This window comes from Siniperca chuatsi, linkage group LG10 (assembly GCF_020085105.1).
Source record: "Siniperca chuatsi isolate FFG_IHB_CAS linkage group LG10, ASM2008510v1, whole genome shotgun sequence".
NCBI lineage: Eukaryota > Metazoa > Chordata > Actinopteri > Centrarchiformes > Sinipercidae > Siniperca > Siniperca chuatsi.
The window spans coordinates 10,820,120-10,844,327 of NC_058051.1; the positions used below are offsets into that span (position 1 = coordinate 10,820,120).

The window sequence follows — 24,208 nt, forward strand, 5'->3', positions numbered from 1 at the left end:
TTCTCCTACATGCTTGGAGGGTGAGCCGAGCGGTATTAAAATTGTTGCAATCTGCAATTACACCACCAGATGCCCCTAAATTCTATGCACTGCTCCTTTAAATACAGAGATCCTCTGCACTACAATCTAGTCAGTATTTTGTGCAGTTCGATGACATTACATTTCATGATTTGCAGATATTTATGTTTTTTTTTATCTCAAACAATGTGGTGGCTGGTGCAGCTCAGCTCATTTACTTGTTTTCCAGATAATTTAACATTTCTGATATAAATATCAGTTAGTGTCAGTTTGCACTCAGTGAAGCCAGACAGAGGAGGCCATACAGTAACCCAGACAGAAGTAGCAGCATTTCAACATGTTAAAAATATTTGCTTTCATTTGTTTGCCTTATTTCACCTTGTGATTTTTCATCTTTGGCTCTTTCCTTACCTGTGTCTGCCTTGCCTTCCCATTTTCCACTTTTTTCTCCCATTTTCTTTCTCTACTACTACTTCCCTCCTTTCCTCTGCCCTTCCTTTTCATCTACTCCCACCAAAATTATATAAATCCATTAATACCCTCTCTCATCTCTCCACCTTTTTCCCTTCTCGCACCTCTCTATGAGCAGCAGTTGGAGGGGGATCTGGAGACGCTGGCCCTGGTCACATACTCCTCTCTGTGCGTCTCCATGCTGGCCCTTCTCCTCACTGTCCTGGTGCTGTCCTGCTTCCGAGGCCTCAAGTCCAACACCAGGAGCATCCATTCAAACACGGCGGCGGCCATGTTTTTGTCGGAGCTGGTGTTTCTGCTTGGGGTCAACCAGACTGAACAACAGGTAGATACTGGTGGGGTTGTGTTTCTGTAGCCCTGTTTGTTTGTGATGTGTTTAGCTTGCAGCTTTGTGAAAATTTGCTTTTGGTCTCAAAATATGGTCTAATTTTTTGCAACATTTTGAAGATTTGGAAGTGTACTCACCACTGGTAGTGGAAAACTGCCTTTGCTTCACCGTAAATCATCATATATCACCGTTCTCTGGTGCAGCACTAAAGGTCATATCAAGACATTTTCCAAAGTAATATCATAAATTGTTCTCTCTTTCACAGTTTTGTTGGAGACAACTGTTCTCTATCTTTCTCCTTCTTCTCACCCTCTGTATCGCTGTATTCCTACTCACTTTGTGCATCTCTACATCACATAGATGTGTTTTTTACTGCCCTTTTTTTCTCTCAATTCTTTTGTCTCTTTTGACCACTTTCTTTCTCTGTTTTGTTACATCACACAATGTGTATGTGTGTGTTTAAAGAGCAGCGAGTCTTGTAGAGAGGGTACTGAAAATATGTGCTCACTCAGCATGAAATCCAATTAATTAAGCAGTTTCCCCCACACAGTTGACTGTACAGCTCTTACAGTGCTTACTTCTAGTTGAGCAATATGTTCTTTAATTCATGTACATCATGCTTGGGAGAGCATGTTAGTGCTCGCAGCGGTCGTGTGTTTGTGTGCACACCAGTTTTTACATGCTCGTTCATGTTTTAGTCTTTCTGTCTTTTCGTGTGTAACTTGTAGTGTTTGTATTCTTGTGTGTGGGAGTGTGAAATTCATCGTCTGGCTGTATTCCTGTCAAGGCTGCTGCTATTTCTGTGTCGTCTCTGGCTGTGTCATTAGGAATTTGTACTGAGCTTCTTTTAACCTTAAAATCTGGGATTGCTTGCCTTAACATAAAGATGTAGAGTGTGTAGAGAGCTGTAGTATTTTTTCAGTGAAGTATTTCTCCTTTTTCATAAGAGTCCATGAAGGTTGAGAGAGAAACATGTTTACGTTTACATTTACATTTTAGGGGTAACAGCTTAGTGTGATGCAATTATATTTACAGTTTGTTTTTGGTTTTTTTGGTACAAATTGAAGTGGAGAAGTTTTGTTTGATGCATTTCTATATTTAATTTGTTCAGGTCATCATGTCCAATTGATGACAAGTGAACCCAGTCTGCAACCTGAAGACACACCAACATTTGTTGGCAAAGGTTATGAATATTTAGGTGTCTGTCCTGTTGGTAGGCTGCAGTCACACATCTCAGGTAACCAGAGAATAAAAACTCACATGGACTCAATAGAAGCTTGTTCATTAGACAGAGTACTTAGTCAACTGTAAACCTTAAAGATTTTGGTAGAGAGGGAGAGTGAAAGCAAATCTGATTTTAAGCGAAAATGTGATGGGCTGCTTGAGCTTTTTAAGACGTAATCTACCTTGTCTGGTGTTTATATTAGTTAAGAACACTACTTCCAACACATTAGTTACGACTACTGTTTGTTCTGACTTAATTTGTTATACTTGGTATTAAAAGCATGGCTTTAAAAGCTGGCAGTTGGTTGCCAGCAACCATCTATTTTAACTCTCAAACCCGTCATTTTCAAGTTAATTCCTGTGGATGGTTTATATTTTTTTACTTCTGACAAACGGCACCACTGTTCTCTTAGATGACGGTGACTTTCAGAGTAGGTGTCAAACTAGGTGCCACTTGAGTTTGAATGGCATCATTCTTATCTGACCAAACAAAGAAAACAGACTAAAGGTTTTCAAATAAACGAGTCCAGACATGCTTGAATGCAGCCTGAGGGTAATTTTCTCAGAGACTTGAATGCTAATATTCTGCATTATTCATGGAGAAGTTTAACATTACTGCCAAACCGAACAGCAGGACTTAACTGACAAAAGTGATTTTGAAAGTTTTTCTCCTGTCCTGACAAAAAGTATTGGGATTAATTCCTGATAATGTGCAATATAAACCATTGTATTGGACGGACCTCAGATATCTTATGTTACAGCAGATTACACCATTGATTTGACATCCTTTCAGCAGTCATGCAGCATTACATCTATGGCAATAAAGACAGTTCTCCATGTGCATCAATACTGTTTCATGGATATTTCAAAAGATAAAGATAAATAAATCAACCATCGACTAAAGTGGAAAACACACTAGCGCTGCACCACAGCATATGGCGTGCTTCAAATGCCGCCCCCTAGCACTAATAGGAAGCGTCGCACTGCAGTGTGTCAACAACTGTTTATTGATCTACACCATAGACTGTATATGTGAGACAGCGACAGCAAGAGGTGAGGTCAGGAAGTCGAGCTGCCATGGGAGCTGGGATGTACAAGCAGGGTGCGAGTGGAGTTTATTTATTTCATTTTTGTCTTGTATATAAAGGCACAAGTGAAATAGCTAAACTACAGTGAAAAGCAAGCAGCAAACTAGTAAATAACGTCTGTAGTTGGGCCAACTTTGTATTGAAGTACAAAACAGCTTTTTCTCTGGAAAAAAGTGTTTTTTCAAGGGCGGCAACGCTGGAAATAGGACAGTGGCATGAGGGTCGCGCCACAGCACGCACGTCGGTGTGGGGGTCGTACATAGAAAATAATAAGTGCAGCTGTTTTAACGCGCGCTGTTCGCCGGTGTGTTTTGACATTTTATGAATATCTCTCAAAATGTATGGTGTGGTTCAAAATGTGTATTAATACAGAAGCACTGTAGCAGTTCATTACCTTAATATGCCTTTGATACAATTGATCATGGCATTCTTTTAGACAGACTGAGGCACTGGGTGGGCATATCTGGCACTGCACTAGACTGGTTTGCATCTTATCTGTCCAATAGGAAATTCTGTGTTAGCACTAATAACTTCATGTCATCCTTTTCCCATATCAAGTATGGTGTGCCTCAAGGTTCAATTCTGGGACCAATATTGTTTTCCTTATACATGCTTCCCTTGGGTGATGTCATCCGCAGACATGGTATTTCTTTTCATTGTTATGCGGATGACACACAGTTGTACCTCCCTGTCAAGCTCACTGACCTTAGTACGCTGAGTTCTCTGCAGGACTGTCTGTCTGTCATAAAAAATTGGATGTTGATAAATTTTATTCAGCTCAACTCAAATAAAACTGAAATCCTTGTTATTGGGCCCCAACACATCACTAAACAAATACTGCCATCCACTGGTAACCTGTCAAAACATATCAAGCCTGTTGCAAGAAATCTTGGTGTCCTGTTTGATAGCAATTTATGTCTTGAGCAACATATAACTAAGCTTGTCCAATCTTGTTTCTACCCCCTCAGAAATATTGCAAAAATACGATCTATTTTAAATCTTAGTGATGCAGAAACTGTTGTGCATGCTTTTACCTCCTCACGCCTTGATTATTGTAACAGCCTGTTCACTTGTCTTAATCAAAAAACTCTAACACGACTGCAGACTGTACAAAACTCAGCTGCTAGGCTGTTAACCAGGACCAAGAAGTATGACCATATCACACCTGTTTTAGCCTCTTTACACTGGCTCCCTGTTGGTTTTAGGATTGATTTTAAGATCTTGTTGATTACTTTTAAGGCTCTTCATGGCCTGGCCCCAGACTATATTTTAGACCCTGTAATCCCTTATGAACCTTCACGTAGTTTGAGATCTTCGGGCAGGGGTCTCCTGACTGTTCCTGAGTCCAGGATGAAAACTAAGGGGGACAGAGCTTTTGCTATCAGGGCCCCGAGGCTCTGGAACAACTTGCCCGAAGAAATTAGGTTGTCTGAGTCAGTGTCTTCGTTTAAGTCTCGTCTCAAACCACATTTTTATCTGAAAGCATATCCTGATTTTACCTGAACTGGCTGTTTATTTTACTGTTTACTTTATTGCTTTTGTGTATTTTATGTGTTTTATTTCTTTATATTTCGTCATTCACTGTGGTATTTTATTTGTCTTGTTGTGAAGCACTTTGTACTTTGTTTTGATAAGTGCTCTATAAATAAAGTTTTATTATTATTATTATTATAAAAGCTGATGAAAGCTTGAAATATAAGATTTTAAATTAATGATCCAAACAATTGGAGTGTAAATATGCTTCAACTGAGCAGATATTTCCCTTTTAAAACCAGGAAACAAGTTAGGGTTATCTCTTTTTTTGTTTTGTTTTTTACTACTGAATAAATTATGTTTAATTTTTTTTCACACATAATTGCCATGAGAACCGCATTACCTGCGAGCGCATACTTTACTATGTGTACTTTCCTCTCCGATGGTGCTTACTGTTAAACCTATAATATCAGTTAAGAACGCACTCTTGGGTGTTGTTACTATAATTAAGCACATTAACAACATTCATTTACATTCATGTCACTTATTTTGTACATTTCCTGGAGATATACTGTAACACGCTGCCATAAACTCTGTTGGGTTGGTAATTAAATCATGAATGCCTGTTACTTCATTGCTGACACCTGCTGTGTTCTAATAAAGACTTGTTGGTTGCTTGCCAAGATGTCTGCTCTGCAGCTGTCACAAAAATCAATACAAAGGATTATATGTTTTGCTTATGCTTGCTATATGCTTCTTCAAATTTTTTTCTTACCTCTCCCTCCCTCCTTCCTTTTCTTTCTTTTTTCACACCTTCTCTGTCACCTCCTCTCTTCTTTCATCCCTGCTTCTCCTCTGTCATTTCTTTTCTCTCTTTTTTCATTCTCCTTTACATGATCCATCTCTCTCCCTTTCCTTCTGCTGTCTCCATCTTCCTCTTGCTTCTCTTGTTTTTTTCTCCTTCCTTCCCTTAATCATTCTCTTTCTTTCCCTTCAGTTCTTGTGCACGGTTGTCGCCATCCTCCTGCATTACTTCTTTATGTCCACATTTGCCTGGATGTTCGTGGAGGGCCTTCATATCTACCGCATGCAGACTGAGCAACGCAACATCAACTATGGTGCTATGAGGTTCTACTATGCCATCGGCTGGGGTGTGCCCGCCATTATCACAGGTAACACACACATACACATTCACATACATGCAGACATGTAAGATCTCTGTGATATTTGTCAGACTTGTCTATGCATCCATGTATACAGACACAGTCAAACATGTCCTTGCCACATTTATCCAGAGTCATATATGTGCACAGCCACACATTTTAGACACATTCCAATGAGTCTGGCTGTGTAGATAAAGGTCCTGTTGACATTTGTATTAAACAGGTTTCAGTGACATTATAATATAGAGATAGTAAAGCACAGACACACACATGCAAGCAATTTCTTCCTTGCAAGTCATCTGTCTGCTTTCTTTTCTCTCTCTTCTTCTTTTACTTACACACACACACACACATACACACACACACAATAATAATACATGTCCACAAACAAACACACACATATTTGCAGTTTCTATCCAGACATGCTGTCAGCTCTCGTCTATCTGATGTTTCTGCGCACACACACACAGACACACACACACACAGACACACACACACACCGACCGCTGTTTCACCTTGCCTCAAGAATGGATCTGTCTCCCTCCACACACACACACACACATGCACACACACTGGCTGCATGTCTCTTTCCTCTGGCCCAGAGGTGTGTTTATCTGTGTGTCGGTCTTAATTTAGGCTTTTCCTGTCTCTCTTATTCGTCCAATTAAATTTTTTTTTTATTCATACCCACAACTGTCAAAGCCTTGACAGTGTTGTCCAAACAAGGATACACAAGGAATAGAGAGTTCACAGTTCTAGAATCAGTTACAAATCTCCTAGTAACCACATCTGGCACCATCATCGAGTGGTTGTGGTTTATTGTTTTGTCTGTAGCACTAGTCTCCTTCAAAACAATGTGTTTTATTAGCTCAGTTAGAAATTATTGGTTTTTGAGTAACCAGCAGGATAATTTTAAAAATATTTTTAATATAAATTACTTCCCACCTCTACCAACACTCATATCTACCTGATAAAATCTACTAGTTCCATTAGCTAGTCTGTAAAATAAATACAAAATAGTTACAACAGTGACTAATAGTAATGCTAGCAAGCTAAACATCTATCAAATCAGGAGAAAAACTAAAATCATGTACAGCTGATTATATACAACATGATGTATATACCTAGCATCACAATTTCTTACAATTGCTAAGTCACATTTCTCTGTGAGTTCACTTTTCAAAACTCTTCACACAGTCAGCACAGCAGAAGTCAATGTGTACTAAACTGTGGATCATTTTTCATTGCTTTTCCACAAAATGCATGGAGCATTTTTGAAGGTTTGTCAGTACCAGCCACATGATCAGATGTCCCTCTTGGACACAATGAATGCTGGGTGTCTGGACATATCTGCAGAAGATTGCCAGGGATGGATCAGACATGCAAAAAGATTCTTTCCCAGGTGTATTGCAAGAGAGGACATACGGTGTTATGTGGATGAGAATTTATGGTCAAATACACAAGACAGGGTTGACTAGCACTGTATTTATATATCTGTAGCTATCCTGTACAAGTATGTATAGTGAATATGTATAGTTTTGTTTTGCATTACTGGAATTACTTTAGTTTCATTTTGTGCACTTGGAATTACTCTATCCACAAAAAAGCCTATTGAAGCATATTGCAACTTTTCTGATTCATTTCCGTGACATATACTGTAAGGTAGCACAATAAATGTAATACTGTAAAGTGACCTATTTTTTGTTGTAATGGAATCATGGTTTATGCTAAATAAATAAAAGATACGTTTACAAAGACAGTAGTGACACTAATTATAATGCTACTGGTTGTTAGAGGTTTTTATCGTCAATCTATAATGAGTGACAAAGTGTTACTATTGGCAGACAAATGTTGTCAGTGTTTGGGTACACTAATTGATCCTGAGATGTGTATGAAGTGTTTTGGTTGCATTAGTGCATTTTGGAGGTGAGATGAACTGTTGTGCTGAGCTATGTCAATATAGAGAACTGTGTGAAGAGTTTTTAAAAAGTGAACTCGTACAGAGAAATGTGAGTTAGCAACTGTAAAAAAATGTAATTATTGATGTGTTCTATTATGTTTCTGACCTTTCCTGCCACTGTCATTCAGACAGTTTCATGCTGTTTACTATACTGCCTCTCTCTGTCCCTCTCTCTGTGATTGACAGTAGAAGAGAACTTATAGTACATCTTCCTGTTTGATCTGACTGTCTGTCTCTTCGCTGCAGGCCTGGCAGTGGGCTTGGACCCAGAGGGGTACGGGAACCCAGACTTTTGTTGGATCTCCATTTATGACAAACTCATCTGGAGCTTTGCTGGTCCTATAGCCATTGTCATACTGGTAACTGTCCACCTGTCTGTCTGATATACTGTAGTTAATGCTGTGTGCACACAAACTTGAATAAAAATATAGTGTAAACAGTGACGTGAGGGAGAATGGTAGTGTAGACTGTTGACGAGCAATCAGCAAACTGAGTGAATTAAGTTTTTCAGGGCAACATTGATTCCAGTTTTGTTACCCCTTAAAAGATTATAAAATCATAAAAACTAGTGCAGATAAACTAACACTGCTTACTAGGCTTGATGTCAGCCTAAGGTAAACTTTTCTTTAAATACTGTAAAAATGTGTGTAAACTTCGTTTATGCTCCTTCTCCCCTGCCTGTGAATCGCTGGCTGGGCGCTCTCCCAAAATTAGCAGAATATCATCAGTCGTAAGTGGCAGCACTCCAAATTAATTTTACAAAAGACAACCCACTTGAACTCTGCTAGACCATAATTTTAATTGCTCCCCACATCAAGCTAACACCTTTTACTTTATAACTGAACTGCAACATCTTAGACATGAAACTGCAGTTATATCTGTATTTATTTCCTTTCTTCTTTCCGTCCTCCTGATGTGCATTTGCTTCTTCTGTACAAATTAATTTATTCAGTGATTTTCTTTCTATCTTTCACTAATTTGTCTATTTTCATATACTGTTTGAGCAAAGGAACCAAAACAGAGGAACACTTGGCTTTGCCTTTAATAAATGTACCTTTTCCCCCCATAGATGACTATTTTATTTACATTGATTTTATTTCATCTGTTTATCCTCATTCCTGATGTTGCTAACGGCAGTATTGGATTAGCTAAAATGCATTAGAAATGTTGGCTTACCGTTTGTATTGATCCCTCAGATGAATGGAGGTATTTTCATGATCGTAGCAAGGATGTCCTGTAATCCCTCTCAAAAGGAGACCAAGAAGCTCCCTGTCATGTGAGTACCTACCCACCATGGTTAAATGACTTTTCTCAGTTTCAAGAAGTGACTTTTTGGCTAGTTTTCATTATGTTATGTAAGCCTGCAGTCATATTATTGTACTTCTCATGCTTTGGGGGGGATAAAAATCAAGTTTTGCTTCATTTCAGGCTTTAGAGGATGGTCTGGTGACTAACTCTTTTTGAAGACACCAGAATTCTGTCTTAAAAGAAGCCTTTGCTAATTTGAGTCTGTTGTCTAATTAAAAATAATTTGTTTGCAGTAGAGATGTAGAATTCAGACATCATGGTTAATTGATAACATTGCTATGAGGTGTGTGGACATTTTTGGGCAAAGCTTAGAAGAACCTCAATAAAGTTATGAAACCATAAACTCTAAATCTGTGCTTAGATTTCCAAATTCCATGGCTTACATTTATTTTTTATTTTTTTTGTTAGTTTTTAGCAGATCATAAAGAGAACCTCGCTGTCATATGTGCATCACAAAACCATGGGGAGTGTAGTTTTGAAAAATGTTTGAGACTAGTGAATTAACAGGGAACAGATGTTTGTGATTTTAACAGGGAACAGACATCTGTCTTATTCACTCAATGTTGATTTGATAGACAATGATCATGTCATGCCTTGTTGTTAATCAGATATATGTGCATAAATGACACAAGGAAATCACTTAAGCTAGTGTGTTGTGTCTCTCTTTGCCTCACTCCCACATCTGTCTCAGTATCCATCTTATGGGTTCTCTACTATCTCCTTTTCCTGCTGTCTCTCATCTCTCACTTCCTGTCACTCTTGCATCTCTTGTGTTTTCTGTGTCTAAATTTCTTAACTACCCTAATCATGAGCATCAATAAAGAATTGGCTATGTGCAAATAATGTATAATGACCACATTGTTATGATATAAGTAAAAGTGTATAGTGTTATGAGTGAAGTTAATTTGTTTTCCAATGTTACATTCACTATAGAGTTGGTTAACTAGCTGGGTAATTAAGCAAAGTAATCAGTGTTATGAACATTTGCTGTTCCCAGTCAAAGCTTAACCATGTCATTATCTCAAGACATCAAAGTTGTACATGTAGAGTAAGAAAGATGCAACATGACGTTGTCTGTTTCTGAACTGCAGATGCCCAATACAGCTGCCAGAGTGTGTGTGTTATAGCAGATTCATCCTGGTGAATCCAAATCTAACCTTTGTCTCGCACACTGCTCTCTGTGTTTCTATGTCCAGTGCTACTATTCGCAATGCCTTCCTGCTGTTGCTGGTAGCCACCTCCACCTGGCTGTGTGGTCTGATGGCTGTGAACAACAGCATCCTGGCTTTCTACTACATATTCGATGTCCTCTGCCTAGTGCAGGTATGAACAAAGTGTACATTTTTTAGCTGTAGCTGGGGACTCTTGTTTGGAGAACTAATAAGGAAAATACATTATAAAACATCTGCAAGGATCTTGCAAGGATCTATGGTCTCAGTCTCACTCTGTGTCTTTCTGCCTCTCTCTACCACTCTCTCTCCCAGGGTCTGTCAGTGATGCTGGTCTTCACTGTGTTCAACTCAGAGGTTAAGGAGGCCTGGAGAGTCGCCTGTTTGGGTAAGAAGAGCCCTGGAGAAGACCCACCAAGACCACCACAGAACACCGTGAGTTACACACACATACAGCCTCCGATTGGATTTTTATACTGCTGCAGCTCGTCTCTGATAAACAGATAATGTTTTATGTCGTCTGGTATCTTGGTCTGAACTGACATTACTATGAAATCATTTATACAGCACATTGGCAGCAAGCATGCAAAATAAAATATAAAAAACAGTGATTAAAAATGTTTAATAATTTACATAAACTATAATATTATAATGCAATGGTCATTATTACACAATAACGACTTGCAGGGTGAATGACCCTGATGTGAAGCTGTAAATCATCTCGCTGCATGATCCTAAAACCATATACTGTTTTGTTCTGCTACTATATTCTCTTTTCTAGATGCACATTCTCACTGTGTCCATTACTAGGATAGTACAAAAGCCCTCTTACCCTCCATTCCTCTTTCCCTCTATCCATCCATCCATCTTTCTTGCCCTCCCTCTCTCCTCTCCTTCTGCCTTCAGGGTTTGACGCTGACCCAGATAAAACAATAATCTGACCGGTAGAGCCCTGCCCACTCTTTAGCCCACTTCTACAAAAGTGTGTGTGTGTGTCTGTGTGTGCTACTATTACATACATATGTGTACATACTATTATTAGACACACACTATGCTGTTTTTACTTCTGATGGATTGTATATAAATTATTGTAAATGAACACCTATCCTTGCGCCTATCTGACTCATACTGTATGATACATTTTAACGACCAATTATAGTACTAAGTACTCATTATCTTATGGTATGGATAGAAAACCCCAGTATCAGAAAGAAGCCTTTTATGCAAAAATATATCACGGAACAAAGGCTAAAGAAGCACAAGTAAGTCCATAATGAGGGTGGTATTTCGACTCTTGATACACTACAGTATGTGGTGTAAGCACAGCTGATTTGATGCATTTTTCCATGTTCCAAAAGCATCATCAGGGAGGAAATTTGTTTTAAATTTCATTTAAAAAGATAAAGGGCTATGTTTTGTACCATTCCGTGTAATGGTTGATGGAATATTATCTGAATAATGTAGCTTCTTCTCATTTCTCTGAATTTAACCTCACTCTCTCAACCTTCTTGTGTGTGTGTGTGTGTGTGTGTGTGTGTGTGTGTGTGTGTGTGTGTGTGTGTGTGTGTGTGTATTCAGGCTCAGAACCCCTATCACAATGCATCTCTGTTGGAGCAGAGTGGGCTGCATCGCATCACCCTGGGAACCTCCACCATCTCTTCTGTCAGCTCTGCCAGGTATATAAACACACACAAACGTTCACACAGACACATATACACACTATGCACCCACACATCACAAATTTTACCAACAAACCAGAATCAGTTTGGATGGAAAATGTCTACACCATGGCTGGTAGAGTAGATTAAGACTAGCATAATTCTTCCTGTTGTTGAAGAGCAAAGGGTATAATACCAACAATATACAAATGATAAATTATCATTCAGATCTGTCAGGTTTGATTTATTCTCTGTGACATTCTTGATTCGGGATAAAGTTGCTTCAGGGAGGAAATTCCCTCGCTATAAAAACCCTGTTGTTTATTTTGTGGGTCAGTGGGGTAAAGATGAAGAAGATTGGATGGAACAATGTACTGTACTGTATGTGGAGCAACACTAATGTACTCTGAGAGTGGCTGTTGGTGTCTTTATGGCTCAGTGATTGCATGTCTTTGTGTGTGTGTGTGTGTGTGTGTGTGTGTGTGTGTGTGTGGTGTGTGGATGCTCTCTATTTTTAATCTGTATCAATCTGTGTAAGTGCATATACAGTATACTGTGTGTGTGTGTATGTGTGTCCTCACTTCTCTCCTCTTTCCCTGTTAGAGAAAATCTTTTAGCTCGTCAGACTCTGGAACAAAACATCGTCCACACTGGAGCAACAGACCTGGATGTAGCCATGTTCCACAGAGACGGAGGTAAACACACAGACACAAGCATACTAAGTACGCAAACATGACCATGGACACAAACACACACGAGCAGTGGTGACACATTCTCCATTTCTCCTCCACCCGTTTCTCTTTCCTTTTCCTTTGTCATTACTCTCTCTCCATATGAATTTCATTAAAGATTAAGCTCATATACCCACAAGAAGGAATAACAATCTGTCAACCCTAGCTTTCCTTCCTCTTTATTCTTTTTCTCCTTCCCTCCTCTCACTTGTTTCTTCTCTGCCTCCTCCTCCTTTCCCTCTTTTCTCGCAGGTGAGGACTCTGACTCAGACTCAGACCTCTCCATGGAGGAGGAACGCAGTCTCTCCATCCCTTCCTCTGAGAGCGAGGACAACGTTCGACTCCGTGGGCGCATTCAGCGGCGATTCAAACGCTCCAATCACAGCGAGCGTCTGCTCACCGAGCCAACACACAATGGCACCAAAGGTAGAAAAGAACTTCACCTGTTTTTGCTTTTTAAGGCATTTTTTCTCACAGTTAAAAAGACAGTAATGATTAAGTGTCTTGCTCAAGGACAGTTCAACAGTTAATGAGAACACACTGATAATGATTGAACCTGTAACCTATGAGTTATGGGGATGCTCCCCTCAAAAAGTTAGATAGAGGATACATGGGAAAGGCACTCACATGTACAGTACAAAACTTTACATGTATCCTTTTTAAAGGAATACTCCACAGAAAATCTATTTTTTGAGTAGAGCCTAGAGTGTATCCTCACATTGGGTGAGAGGCAGAATACACCCTGGACAGGTCACCTGTCTATCACAGGGATAACACATTTGGACAAACATTCATTTGCACACATTCACACCTTCAGGCATTTAAGAGTCGCCAGTTAACCTGACATGCATGTCAAGCTACAAGTGTGGTGTGAACTTGCAAAGTCCACACAGAAAAGGGCCCTACCAATAATTTAGGTCTCTGCTATAGAAAAAAAGCACACTCGTTTGACTCAGTTATGTAGGAACGTGTAGGCACAAAAACGGACATACGTTCACTGCTAAAAACTTAGCAACTTAGTCGCAATGGTGGCGACATGCATTGTTCCCCAGTGCAAGAATACGACTATTTTGGATAACTGGGGTTGCTGAAGTGTAACATTAAACGTCTCTAACTACTACAAACAACTTGTCAGAGCTACTAATGTTAGGCTACACTCTGATAGCACCGCCGCACATATTGACAGAACACCTGTTAACAAACTGGGGCAGCTTGTATGTGCTAACCCTCATTAAAAACGTGTATAGTAGTATGTTTTCACACTGTAACGTTGCCCTGCTAGTAACAAAACACTGTCGCTATCCTCAGACGTCTCTTTCACCCCACCGGCTAAACTGACTACACTACACTAGCACTACTGGGTAACAAACTGGGGCAGCTTGGATGCTAAGCCTCATTAAAGACGTGTATTGTATGTTTTCACACTGTAACATTGCCATGCTAGTAACAAAACACTGCCGCTAAAATTGCACTTACTCTATGCTTAGACATCCATTTCGCCCCACTGCCTTTGGTTGTTTTTTCCAGTTCCTTTTCGGGATCCTAAAGTACGTTTCAAGCACTCCCTTGTCCATATGTGGCCCAAAGCTTTGATGTAATGTTATTGTGCCCCTTCCTCTGGAAACTGGCATCTGTGAAATTTGCTGCAGCACAGTGACTCCATTTCAGTTTCCATCGGTGCACATTTACCGCAGCGGCACCACCAGTTGTCCCTGGCACAGGGCAGCGCTGCATCACTGTCCCGGTGCTTGACTCTGGGCAGTGGCCATACGCCACAATTCCTCCTCACTGTATTCAGTGTATGACATTACAGGATCATTTCCTTCTGCCATGGTCTTCTAGTTGTTGTTTTAGTGTAAGTAAGTAGTGGACAACATGGCAGACAGGATGTTCTGATTTTGGAGCAGTGAGGAGCCGCCCCTCTCTCAATCCGACTGCCCGTGGAGGCGGGCATACAAAAAATGCAGAAGTACAATCTGTAGTTCAATCTGTAGGCCAGCAAAAGTTGGCATCCAGCAGACTTTTGCCAGCAAATGAACAGGGAGCTCTGGGTGCAGGCAACATGGAGGGAAGTTAACTAGTGTTCATTTGCATATACTACCGACACTGTAATGATACAAAGCTGGTTGAAAATCAGCAAGTTTCCCTTTAATTAATAACTTATTTCTTCTGATACAAATGAAAACATATTGTGCATAATATATGAGTTTATGCACTTCAAAGTATGTGATATAAATGTCATGCATATACAGTGTTCTGTGAAAAGATTCACCGTGGGGGGAAAAAAAGGCCAGATGTGCAAATCTGTAAATCCATATAAGTATTCAATTCTTAGCTTAATAAGCCATCTGGATCATATTAACTATTCAGGGTAAAACATGGACCAGAGCTGTCAGTTGAATAGAGGAGGACAGGATCCAGATGGCCAGTACAGTCCAATCAATTCATCAATGCAGTCATACTGAAGGGCCAGAGCAGTGCTGAGGGATGTGGGCTTTTTACTCAAAGGTCACAGTTTGAAGATGGTGGCCTATTCATTGTTAGGCAGTATTAGATAACTGTGCTGGGAATGTGCATAACTGAGTGTTAAATGGACAGCTGAAAAAGACAAAAGAACAAAAACATTAAATGGGTTTTTATAACAATATATTGAATTATTTAAAAGCATGTTACAGAGAGAGAGAAAAAAGGGCTTACTAAACTTAACAATTAGAACAATATGTGGTTATCAAAGTAAGCACTTAACATCAATGGTGCAATGGCATCATTTATGTTATAGCTGGAATGAATAATGATTATTTAATTTCTTGATTGACAGAAATTAATCTGCAATACTTTTGATATTTTTCAAGCAAAAATGCCAACCATCATTGTAAATTGAATGTCTTAGGGTTGATCTGAGAGAACAAGCAATGTGAATACTCACATTGGGCTCAGAGAATTGGTTTTTCACTAATTTTGGACTTTAAAGATTAATTGAAAAAATAACTGACAGATTAATTGATAATGGAGGGACTAGTGGGATTTTCCAAATGACACTGACTGGCCTAAAGGGTTGATGTTGTCACAGAAAAAACTAACATGTTGAATAGCCACAAAGGCGAACTCCACCATTTGTAGGGGAAGATGTGTACTCTTTCATGAAACATGTTAAGACCATGAATTTTTGCCTGTTGGTAGGTCATTTGCACTAGTCTGATACATTATCTATCTATCTTGCTGTTATTTCATAATGAACATTATGCTATTGTCTGCTTGCTATTTGATACAGACATCTTTTTTGTGTTTGTTAGGATGCACATACGGCAACAAAATGTAGCGCAATGCTTGATGTCAAATTAAAAAGATGAATGTGAGGCATAAGAACATATTAGCAACTTTTCATAACTGGTGTTTACTGGCTTTAATAATACATTATTTGCAGGGATGACAGCGATAAGAGTGATTTTGTCCACTTTCCCAAATGTCTCCTTTTTCATTTCTTAATCACTACTTAATGAACTTTTTGGTTTTATCATAAGTCATTGGTTGCTAAAGTCATAACCTGACGTGAGAACATGAATGTTAGGGAAGGTGTCAGTTTTTGTAGCCACGACAACAACAATTTCATCTCATGAATTGTCACTGAAACTGATGTTAAACTCATGAGTAACCAGAAAGTGTTTGTTCTTTTTGTGTGTGACAGATCTGGATGGCAATGATCTTCTGTCCTACTGGCCAGCTTTGGAAGAGTGTGAGACGCACACCCTGCAGAAGTGGAGCTCAGAGCGCCCCCTGGGGGCAGATTACAGCAAGGACAGTGCCAACAACAACCCGCCTGATGCAGCGCTGACCAGTGGGGACGAGAACGGCCTCACCCAGCCACACAGGCACCGTAAGGGTGAGAGAAACACAAAAACACACGCTTGCACAAATACACACAATCTAAGGGCACACTGACATTTTGGATTTGCTTTTAATATTATTCCAATCTTTGTTTTGTCTTTCCTGCATGTATAATCAAGCATCAGGTCATAGATTTCTGTTTTTTTATCTTGTAAATTTTGCCATGGCATTGATTGCTCTTGAATTTAATGTTAATTAAAACAATGGCTCATGGAAACTGAATATGAAACATACCATTTAAAACATTTAATAACAAAAGTACAAAATAATGTTTACAAATTCTGAAACAATGTAGTTAACAGATTGATTAACAGACTTGTACCTAAATGAAATTACGTTTTTGTTCTTCTTTCTCGCTTTTCTTTCTTGTTGCTATGTTACATTTGCAATTGAGGGCAAAAATCAAGTGCAATCGGTTTTTGGCCATGCATCTTTGGATATCAGTGTCTGGCCTGTATACTATAAATATACTATCTTCTTCATCATACTGTTTAACAAAAATCTCCAGATATCCTGTCTGACTGGTCATCAGAATGAAAATGGGGCATTTTGCCAAGAGGAAGATGGAGGAGATGTGAGCTGTGTGAGCTGAATCAGCAAAGCATCATTTAAAACACAGCTCAATAACTGAGACTTTATCTGCTGCATGTGCAGTTTGTCTGTTATACATTTTAATTATTTCAATGCACCCTCCATGTGAGCTAGCAGTGCCCTCTCTTATAAGGATATCCACAAACTACTGGTCTAGTTTTCTTGTTGGTTCTTATTAGTAACCAGACTGTTGTTGGGATGTACAAAGAAGAGCATGTTTTTCTTAAGTGTCAGAATATAATGTGATGGTGGATGCCATGATCACCACATGTGCATATTATATACAGGTTTCTGTACCCCCCACATACAACTCTAGCCGAGTGGCCCCTGTGCATAAAAAATGACTTAAATAACACAGTGTGGTGCTTCAGTCAAGGTCTAAATCTGGCCCTAAAAGCATGGGTGACACTTTTATATGTACAGTATGTTCACTCAGAATATATACTTCATCAAATTGGCATGTGCACACATACACACAGAGGCACACCACACATGCAAAGACACACAGAGAGTGAGTGAGTAAGGAATGCAGGCAAAGTTGGAAATCACTCATGTTGCCTGGATGCATTGGTGACATTTTAGGGAATGTATTAATACACAAAACACACACATACACATATAAAATGGCTGAAAGCAGGAAACCACCAATATGGTGTTTAGTATATGGTGTATAATTTCCCTCAGGATTTCCAGATTACTCAGATAGTATTTTGAGTCATACAATGTTAACAGTGAGCGTTGAAAGACCTAAAAATGTCATTAATATGTCCAAAACACTTCTTTCTCCTGCTTTTACCTACTTCTCTTCATCCTTTAACTTCCTCCTCTTCTCATCCTCTTTTTCTCTTCTTCCCTCATCATACTTCTATACCCCTGTATCCTTGTATCCCCTTTTTACTCTCCTGTGACCCCAATCTAATGGAATCGCATTCCTTCTATAATTTTCTTCTTCTTTCTCCTTTTTTGCCGCTCATGCTTTCCTCTCTCCTTCTCACGTTCTTATTCTCTCCTCCTAGGTATCCTGAAGAATCGTCTCGGCTGTCCCCCAGCACTCCAGGGTCTTTCCACCATGGGCCGGGTCCCCAGTGAGCTCAACTGGTACCGAACCTCTACTTTGGGCCACCGGGGCGTTCCTGCGGCTTCCTACGGTCGCATGTACTCTGCCACGGCTGGCGCCAGTGGAGGTTCCGGCTCTCTTTCCCAACCAGCTTCCCGCTACTCCTCCAGGGAGCACTTGGACTCGCTGGCCCGGAGGCAGTTGTCCAGGGATCCATTAGGGAGGCAGACGATTGGGGGATCGAGGGACCGGCTGGACTCCCGTGGTTCTAGAGACAACCTGGATCTCTTACCCAGGAGGAGAGAGCTGGGGCAGGGCACAGGTCTAGGGGGCCTGGGGCTTGATCACCAGCGAGTCTCATCATCCAGGGAGAACTTGGCAGCATCCAGGGACAGACTGGACAACCACCAGGCAGGCAGCGTCCACACCTCGAGGGAGGACTTGAGCGGAAACGGAGGAGCTGTCGGAGCAGGAATGGAGGGATACCTCAGCGGATCAAGGTCGCAGCTGAACACACTTACTCGCCGGACGGCCTCATCCAGGGAGCACCTAGGGGGGGCACTGATGAGCAGCAGGTCGAGAGAGCAACTGGAGCCCAACGGAGTAGGAGCCCAGGCTCAGCCGTGTCGGGAGTGGCTCCGCACTCTGCCTCCCCGCCAGCCTTCACACCCTGACCAGCCTCCCTCCTCCTCCCCTCCTCCCCCTATCTCAGAGGAGCCTCAGCAGGAGCAGCTCCCTCCTTCAGCTCATGTTAGAGGACGACTGGACTCCGCACCTCCGAGTCGGTACCCCAGTCAGACTGTCACCCAGGTCGCAGGTCCAAATCCAAACCCTCTGGGTCGACAACCGTCCAGCGAACACCTGGATATTCTGTCCTCCATCCTGGCATCCTTCAGTTCCTCCGCCCTGACTCCTCCCTCCGCTGCCTCTAACCCTGGGCCTAATGGCTCCGCCCACGGGCCCTCCCCCTCCCCGCCTCAGTCTGCCACCTCCCACAGCATATCTGAAGTCTCCCCCGACTCCGAGTAAGTCAATCTGTGTGAATAAATCTTCCTCGACTATCCCTCTCCTCCTGTCTCTTTTCTATTTTACATCTTCTATTCTACTTCTTCTGCTTAAACTCCTCATCATCCTTTTTATCTCAACCTTATTCAGCTCCCTCAGTTCCAACACTTTTCAGCTTCTTTATCTTCTTGTCCCTTGTGTCTTTGTCTGTGTTGTTCTGTTTTCCAGCTGGAGTGGAAAACAGTGGATAAGTTGCTGTATAAACATTTTGATGACTCATTTCCCTTTCCCTTTCCCTCACCTCAGAGCCAACAGAAGTGAAGGACAGTCTTGATGACAGCCTCCATATCCCTTTATGCATTGCGACAGTGCTTGGAACACCAGGGACAAGTTCAAAGGTCATGTATGGCCCTGAACTACTGGCACACCCTGGGACATCGGAGGACTAGAAACAAACTTGGGACAGAGAAGATACAGATTGGAAAGAAATTAAAACAGAGAGAGCGTCCCCTGAGGATAAAAAAGGTTGTTTGTGGGTGGTTTGTACTGTATAAGGTTTTTTTAAGTCCCACTGCCTACAATGACCTATGACGTTTCTTTGGATGATGAGTCAAATCACCTCTACTACCTAAAATCTGTTAAAGACAAACACAAACTCCTCAGATTTCAAACGCAAAAGTCAGCTTGATCCAGACAAGATCTGTCTAAAAGAAAAAAAAGAAACGACTGTAAATAACATTTTTTATACATTTTGTATCTTTTTCATTGGAGATGAAGAAGAAATCTCTTGTGATGTTTCCTTATTTATTTTATGTTTTTTTTAAATGATTGTGCCCGTGTGAGGTTGGTGCGAATGCAGTCTTGTTCGTTGCTGAGGGAGAGATTTCCCTTACAAAGAAAAAACAATCCCAAAATGTCTCCCTGAAAACTGTTTTCCTCCGACCCATCAACTTTGTGTATAGTGACAGGGGTCCGCAATAGTATCTGATGAGATTATGGAAACCGCGAAATGTGGTTGAACGGAAAATATCAAAGTAGCAAGAATTGATTGTAAATAGAGGAAGGGATTATTATACAAGAAGAGATTTGATGGAACAAGATGATTGTGCAGAGAAAGATGGCCAACATTAAGCTAAAACACCACAATTATGATTCAAGAGTTCAGCTACTAAAGCTCAGTCACAAGTGTCAAAGTATCGGCTCTTTCAGGAGATTGTGCTGTTTTGTGGTCCACTGTATATGAATGTGACCTTGTCATCTGTCTGTGTATCTTTGTGCCTGGTGCTGTCTGAACCAGACCATATCAGTCAATTGATATTACAAGACCATTATCTTTAGTGTTCCAGAAACCTGGTGGGTGAAGGTAGATCTGTCTGCCTCTCTGTATGAGGCTGTATCATGTAACAACCATTTAAAGCCCCTCAAGGTATCTTGCACTTTGATGCATCACAACTCAGCCTGCCTCAAGAGACGCCACAGGAACAGCCAAATCTCTCCGGCAGCATCCAGGAGACTCATTTATAAAAGCTTCTCATGCAGAAGTTCTGTGCAAATCCAAGCCAAAGGGACAACTGCTTAAAATCAGTACGATACAAGTTCTCCAGTTTCCTGTGATAAAAATGACGTGTGCAGGGTGTGATTGCTATAGATGTAATTCACAGTTTTGTTCCAATCGTGAAAAATTGTTTTTATTAAGGAGGCCCTAGATCTGCGCTACAACCTAACACTGTGGTTGGTATTTTATTTGGCTGCATACTGTATAAGCAAGTGGATTTTGATTTGGCATGTAGGAGGAGAGTGGCTCAATTCAATTCAATTTTATATATATAGCGCCAATTCATAACAGAAGTTATCTCATCAGAAGAAAATGCATTATGAGTCACGTCTTAGTGTGCTCAGATATTTGTTTGGAGACCTGAGAGCAGACCTGCAGTACATATCCAGCATGGTATCTACCTGAATATATTAGCTCATGTATGTAGCACATGAATCCCATGCCAGAAGTATATACTTGCTTGGTTGAACACAATCGCTGGGAAATTACTTCAGCATATCCTTTATATATGAAAAATCTCACAGAGGCACTAGCTCTAAATCTGTTGAGTTCTGACTTCTCTTATGAGCTGTCATTGATGAAGAGGTTTGCACCAGAACACAATACAGATTTCTTCTCATTGTTTAGACTACTGTACAAGGTGAGGTCTCTTGAAAGATACAGCGTAGCTTCTGCAGCACTGTACCAGTTTTCTGAGGAGAGATGTCAGTTGTGTCAACGCTAAAAGCCTCTAAGTGGTTTTGAGATGCAGGTCTTTCCAACAGCAGCTGCTCCTCTCTCACAGCTGTTGGAGCAAGCACTGAGTTCAGGCCTTAAGGTAACAACACGCAGGCATTTGTAAGCAATGGAGGCAGGCAGGCAGTCTCCACCAGCCTTCAGAGGGATTAAGGGATTGTGGCTAACCTAAATGTTTTTTTTTTGTAATCAAAGAACTGCAGTGGGTCATAAAAACTGTACTTGTAATAACACTAAAACAACAAGAGAGAAAATGGATAAAAAACAAGAAGGCTAAATTAGAGCACAATAAGTATAAGAATAAACCATGAGGTACAAAAACAGACAAGGTTAGAAAGAGAACAAATTGGGTCAGAAACCATGACTGTGTGCAAAATGTAACTGTAGGGAGGAGGGCGTGGACGTTACTCATTGCAGAGAGGAAGAAAAAAACAGAAAAAACTAGATGGAAATGCATATAGTGGAAATAAACACATACACACATCTCACACACCTCACAAATACATATCTCCCTGTTCTGACTGCTGCTTTATCATTCCCACGTCCCTGGGATGTGACAAGTGAACCTATTTATGACAGTAGTATTGCCAAAAAATGCTTTTTGATTCCTTCTCACTCTACTTATTTTTTTCTTCACAGATCTGTTTATTTTCAACTGACAGTACCTTTAACTTGTACAGACATGAGATTTATTTTATTGATAATTTATTGACATTGTATTGATTATTTATGTTGCCAGTTTGTATGAGAGGCTGTTGTTAAAGAAATGTTTTTGTCAAATGTTCCCTTCTTTCACATTTTTCTTATGATCTGAGTCTCTCACTACAACAAATTCAAAGATGGAAGAAAAGAGGGGAATGTGAAGACGGTGTAGTCCCTCATTCGTCCAGGAGTGTTCCATCGTAGAAAAGGTTTCAGTCGCAGTCATCTGGACACTGTTTTCAGAATCAAGACGATTTTTTCGCAATTGAGAATGACTTCCGGATGGGAGCCGAAACGTCTTGATTCGGAAAACAGTGTCCAGATGACTACGAGGGGAATGTGAAGTTAAAAATGTCTCAGTTTACACCTAGGAGTACAATCTGATGCAGGACATTTGGCTTTTCAGCATTTAAATTGGTTTCTTTACCCAATCATGGAGGTAAAATCTGGAGAGAAAAAAAATACAAGACAAATTGAAATTTCAATCCTACATAGGTGCATTTATCCTTTCCAGACAGAATGCCAACATCTCTAAACATATCCAAAATAAAAGTTGAGTAATGGGTGTAAATAGTGCAGATATGTCCCAAAATAAACCTTTTTCCTCCTGTTCACTGCTATAGATCCAAGGCTGAAGCCTCACAAGCATAAAATCAGATCATTAACTGGTTATGTTTCTGCTTTTAGACAGTCAGCCGTCAGTAACGGGAAATTACAGAAAACTCCAGTTTCAAGTTAATCGGGTTCAGAACAATAGGAGCCACACAAGTAAGGGGAGACAAAAAGACTGAGTTGAGACTAAAACGTTGCTCTGAAAAATTAAAAAAGGGGGAAGTGATAGTGGGGGAAAGTAGGAGGGATCGGAGATTGTCTTTGTTAGATTTGTGTGTTCATTATGGGATGTCTTCTATCCCGCCGTCGGCAAGGGGACGGCGGCATGGAAACAGCAGTTCCCCTGTTACCGCGGAAACAAGAGAAATGTTGGACATTAAAAAATAACTTATTCCTACCCGGCTGTGTTTATATTTATTCTCTGCGCGCGCGCGCGTGTGTGTGCGCTCGTGTCTGTGTGTGTGACAGAACGAGGTTTGCTGTTTCATATTCATGAGAACAGACTTTCTCAGATTTTCAGGTGCGGAAAACTGAGCAGAGGAAACATCCTGGCAGAGGGACACATTTTTCTGGAAGGCTCTCTGTCTGACTTCTTTTGACTCTCGAAGTATTCTGTCACATTCAGAGAAGTCAGAGATGTTCAGCTGCCACCTCGATTCACAGCAACCCAAGACAGACGCACCCAGCTGAGACACAATATAGTCAGTCCTTGATTAAAACCTGCTAGGGCTGAAACTAAATCTGATACATGTTTCTGTTAGATTTTTAATGGTATGACTCATGTCGCAGCTCCATGAGACATGTTCATATTTGTAAAACACACACAAAAAATGTTTACTTTAAAACATACACATGTTGTGACAGATTGAAGGAATATTTAGATTATTCACTTTTTTGCAGTTAGATGAGAAGATCAATACCACGTTATGTCTCTGCATTGAGTTCGGAGCTGGAGCCAGGAGGCGATTAGTATAGCTCAGTTTAGCTTAGCGACGACTGCCTGGCATTCAGAAAGATGCCTACCAGCACCTCTAAAGCTTAGAAATAGTTACAGCACATAACTATACTAACATAACAGTTGAAACTCCCATACCTCCAGTTATGGGAAATGTTAATGCTACAGCAAACAATATTTTGCCAAGTGTGCTTCCAACTTTGTGGTCACAGTTTGGCAAGACTCTTTTCAACATGACAATAACCAAAGTCAGGTCCATAAAGAAATGGTTTTCCCAGTTTGGTGTGGAAGAACTTGCACAGAGCAACCCCTTTGGCCTCATCACCGATCATCAGTAGTCGGCTTCACTAATTCCTCTTGTGGCTGAATGGGAGCAAATCCCTGCTGCCAGGCCCCAAAGTCTTGTGGAAAGCCTTCCTAGAAGAGCAGAGGCTGTTACAGCTGCGTGACAATGCACATGTTCAGCAATCACATATGTAACGTTCAGGTGTCCAAATACTGTACTATTGGCCATGTAGTG

The 24,208-nt window shown here is 40.6% G+C and overlaps 1 protein-coding gene across 3 annotated transcripts in view; it reads left to right on the forward strand.

Moving 5' to 3' along the window:
* Positions 1-22,203, forward strand: part of celsr3 (cadherin, EGF LAG seven-pass G-type receptor 3) — a 134,270-nt gene extending 112,067 nt beyond the window's left edge. For all 3 annotated transcript variants that reach the window (XM_044209702.1, XM_044209704.1, XM_044209705.1), the window contains 12 exons: positions 608-814; positions 5,600-5,774; positions 7,972-8,084; positions 8,922-9,001; positions 10,230-10,356; positions 10,518-10,637; positions 11,781-11,878; positions 12,464-12,555; positions 12,844-13,017; positions 16,277-16,471; positions 18,084-19,149; positions 19,436-22,203. In XM_044209702.1, the coding sequence (XP_044065637.1) occupies positions 608-814; positions 5,600-5,774; positions 7,972-8,084; positions 8,922-9,001; positions 10,230-10,356; positions 10,518-10,637; positions 11,781-11,878; positions 12,464-12,555; positions 12,844-13,017; positions 16,277-16,471; positions 18,084-19,149; positions 19,436-19,463 (2,475 nt within the window). In that variant the 3' untranslated portion in view covers positions 19,464-22,203. The remainder of the gene's footprint in view (positions 1-607; positions 815-5,599; positions 5,775-7,971; positions 8,085-8,921; positions 9,002-10,229; positions 10,357-10,517; positions 10,638-11,780; positions 11,879-12,463; positions 12,556-12,843; positions 13,018-16,276; positions 16,472-18,083; positions 19,150-19,435) is intronic.
* Positions 22,204-24,208: the final 2,005 nt, after the last annotated feature.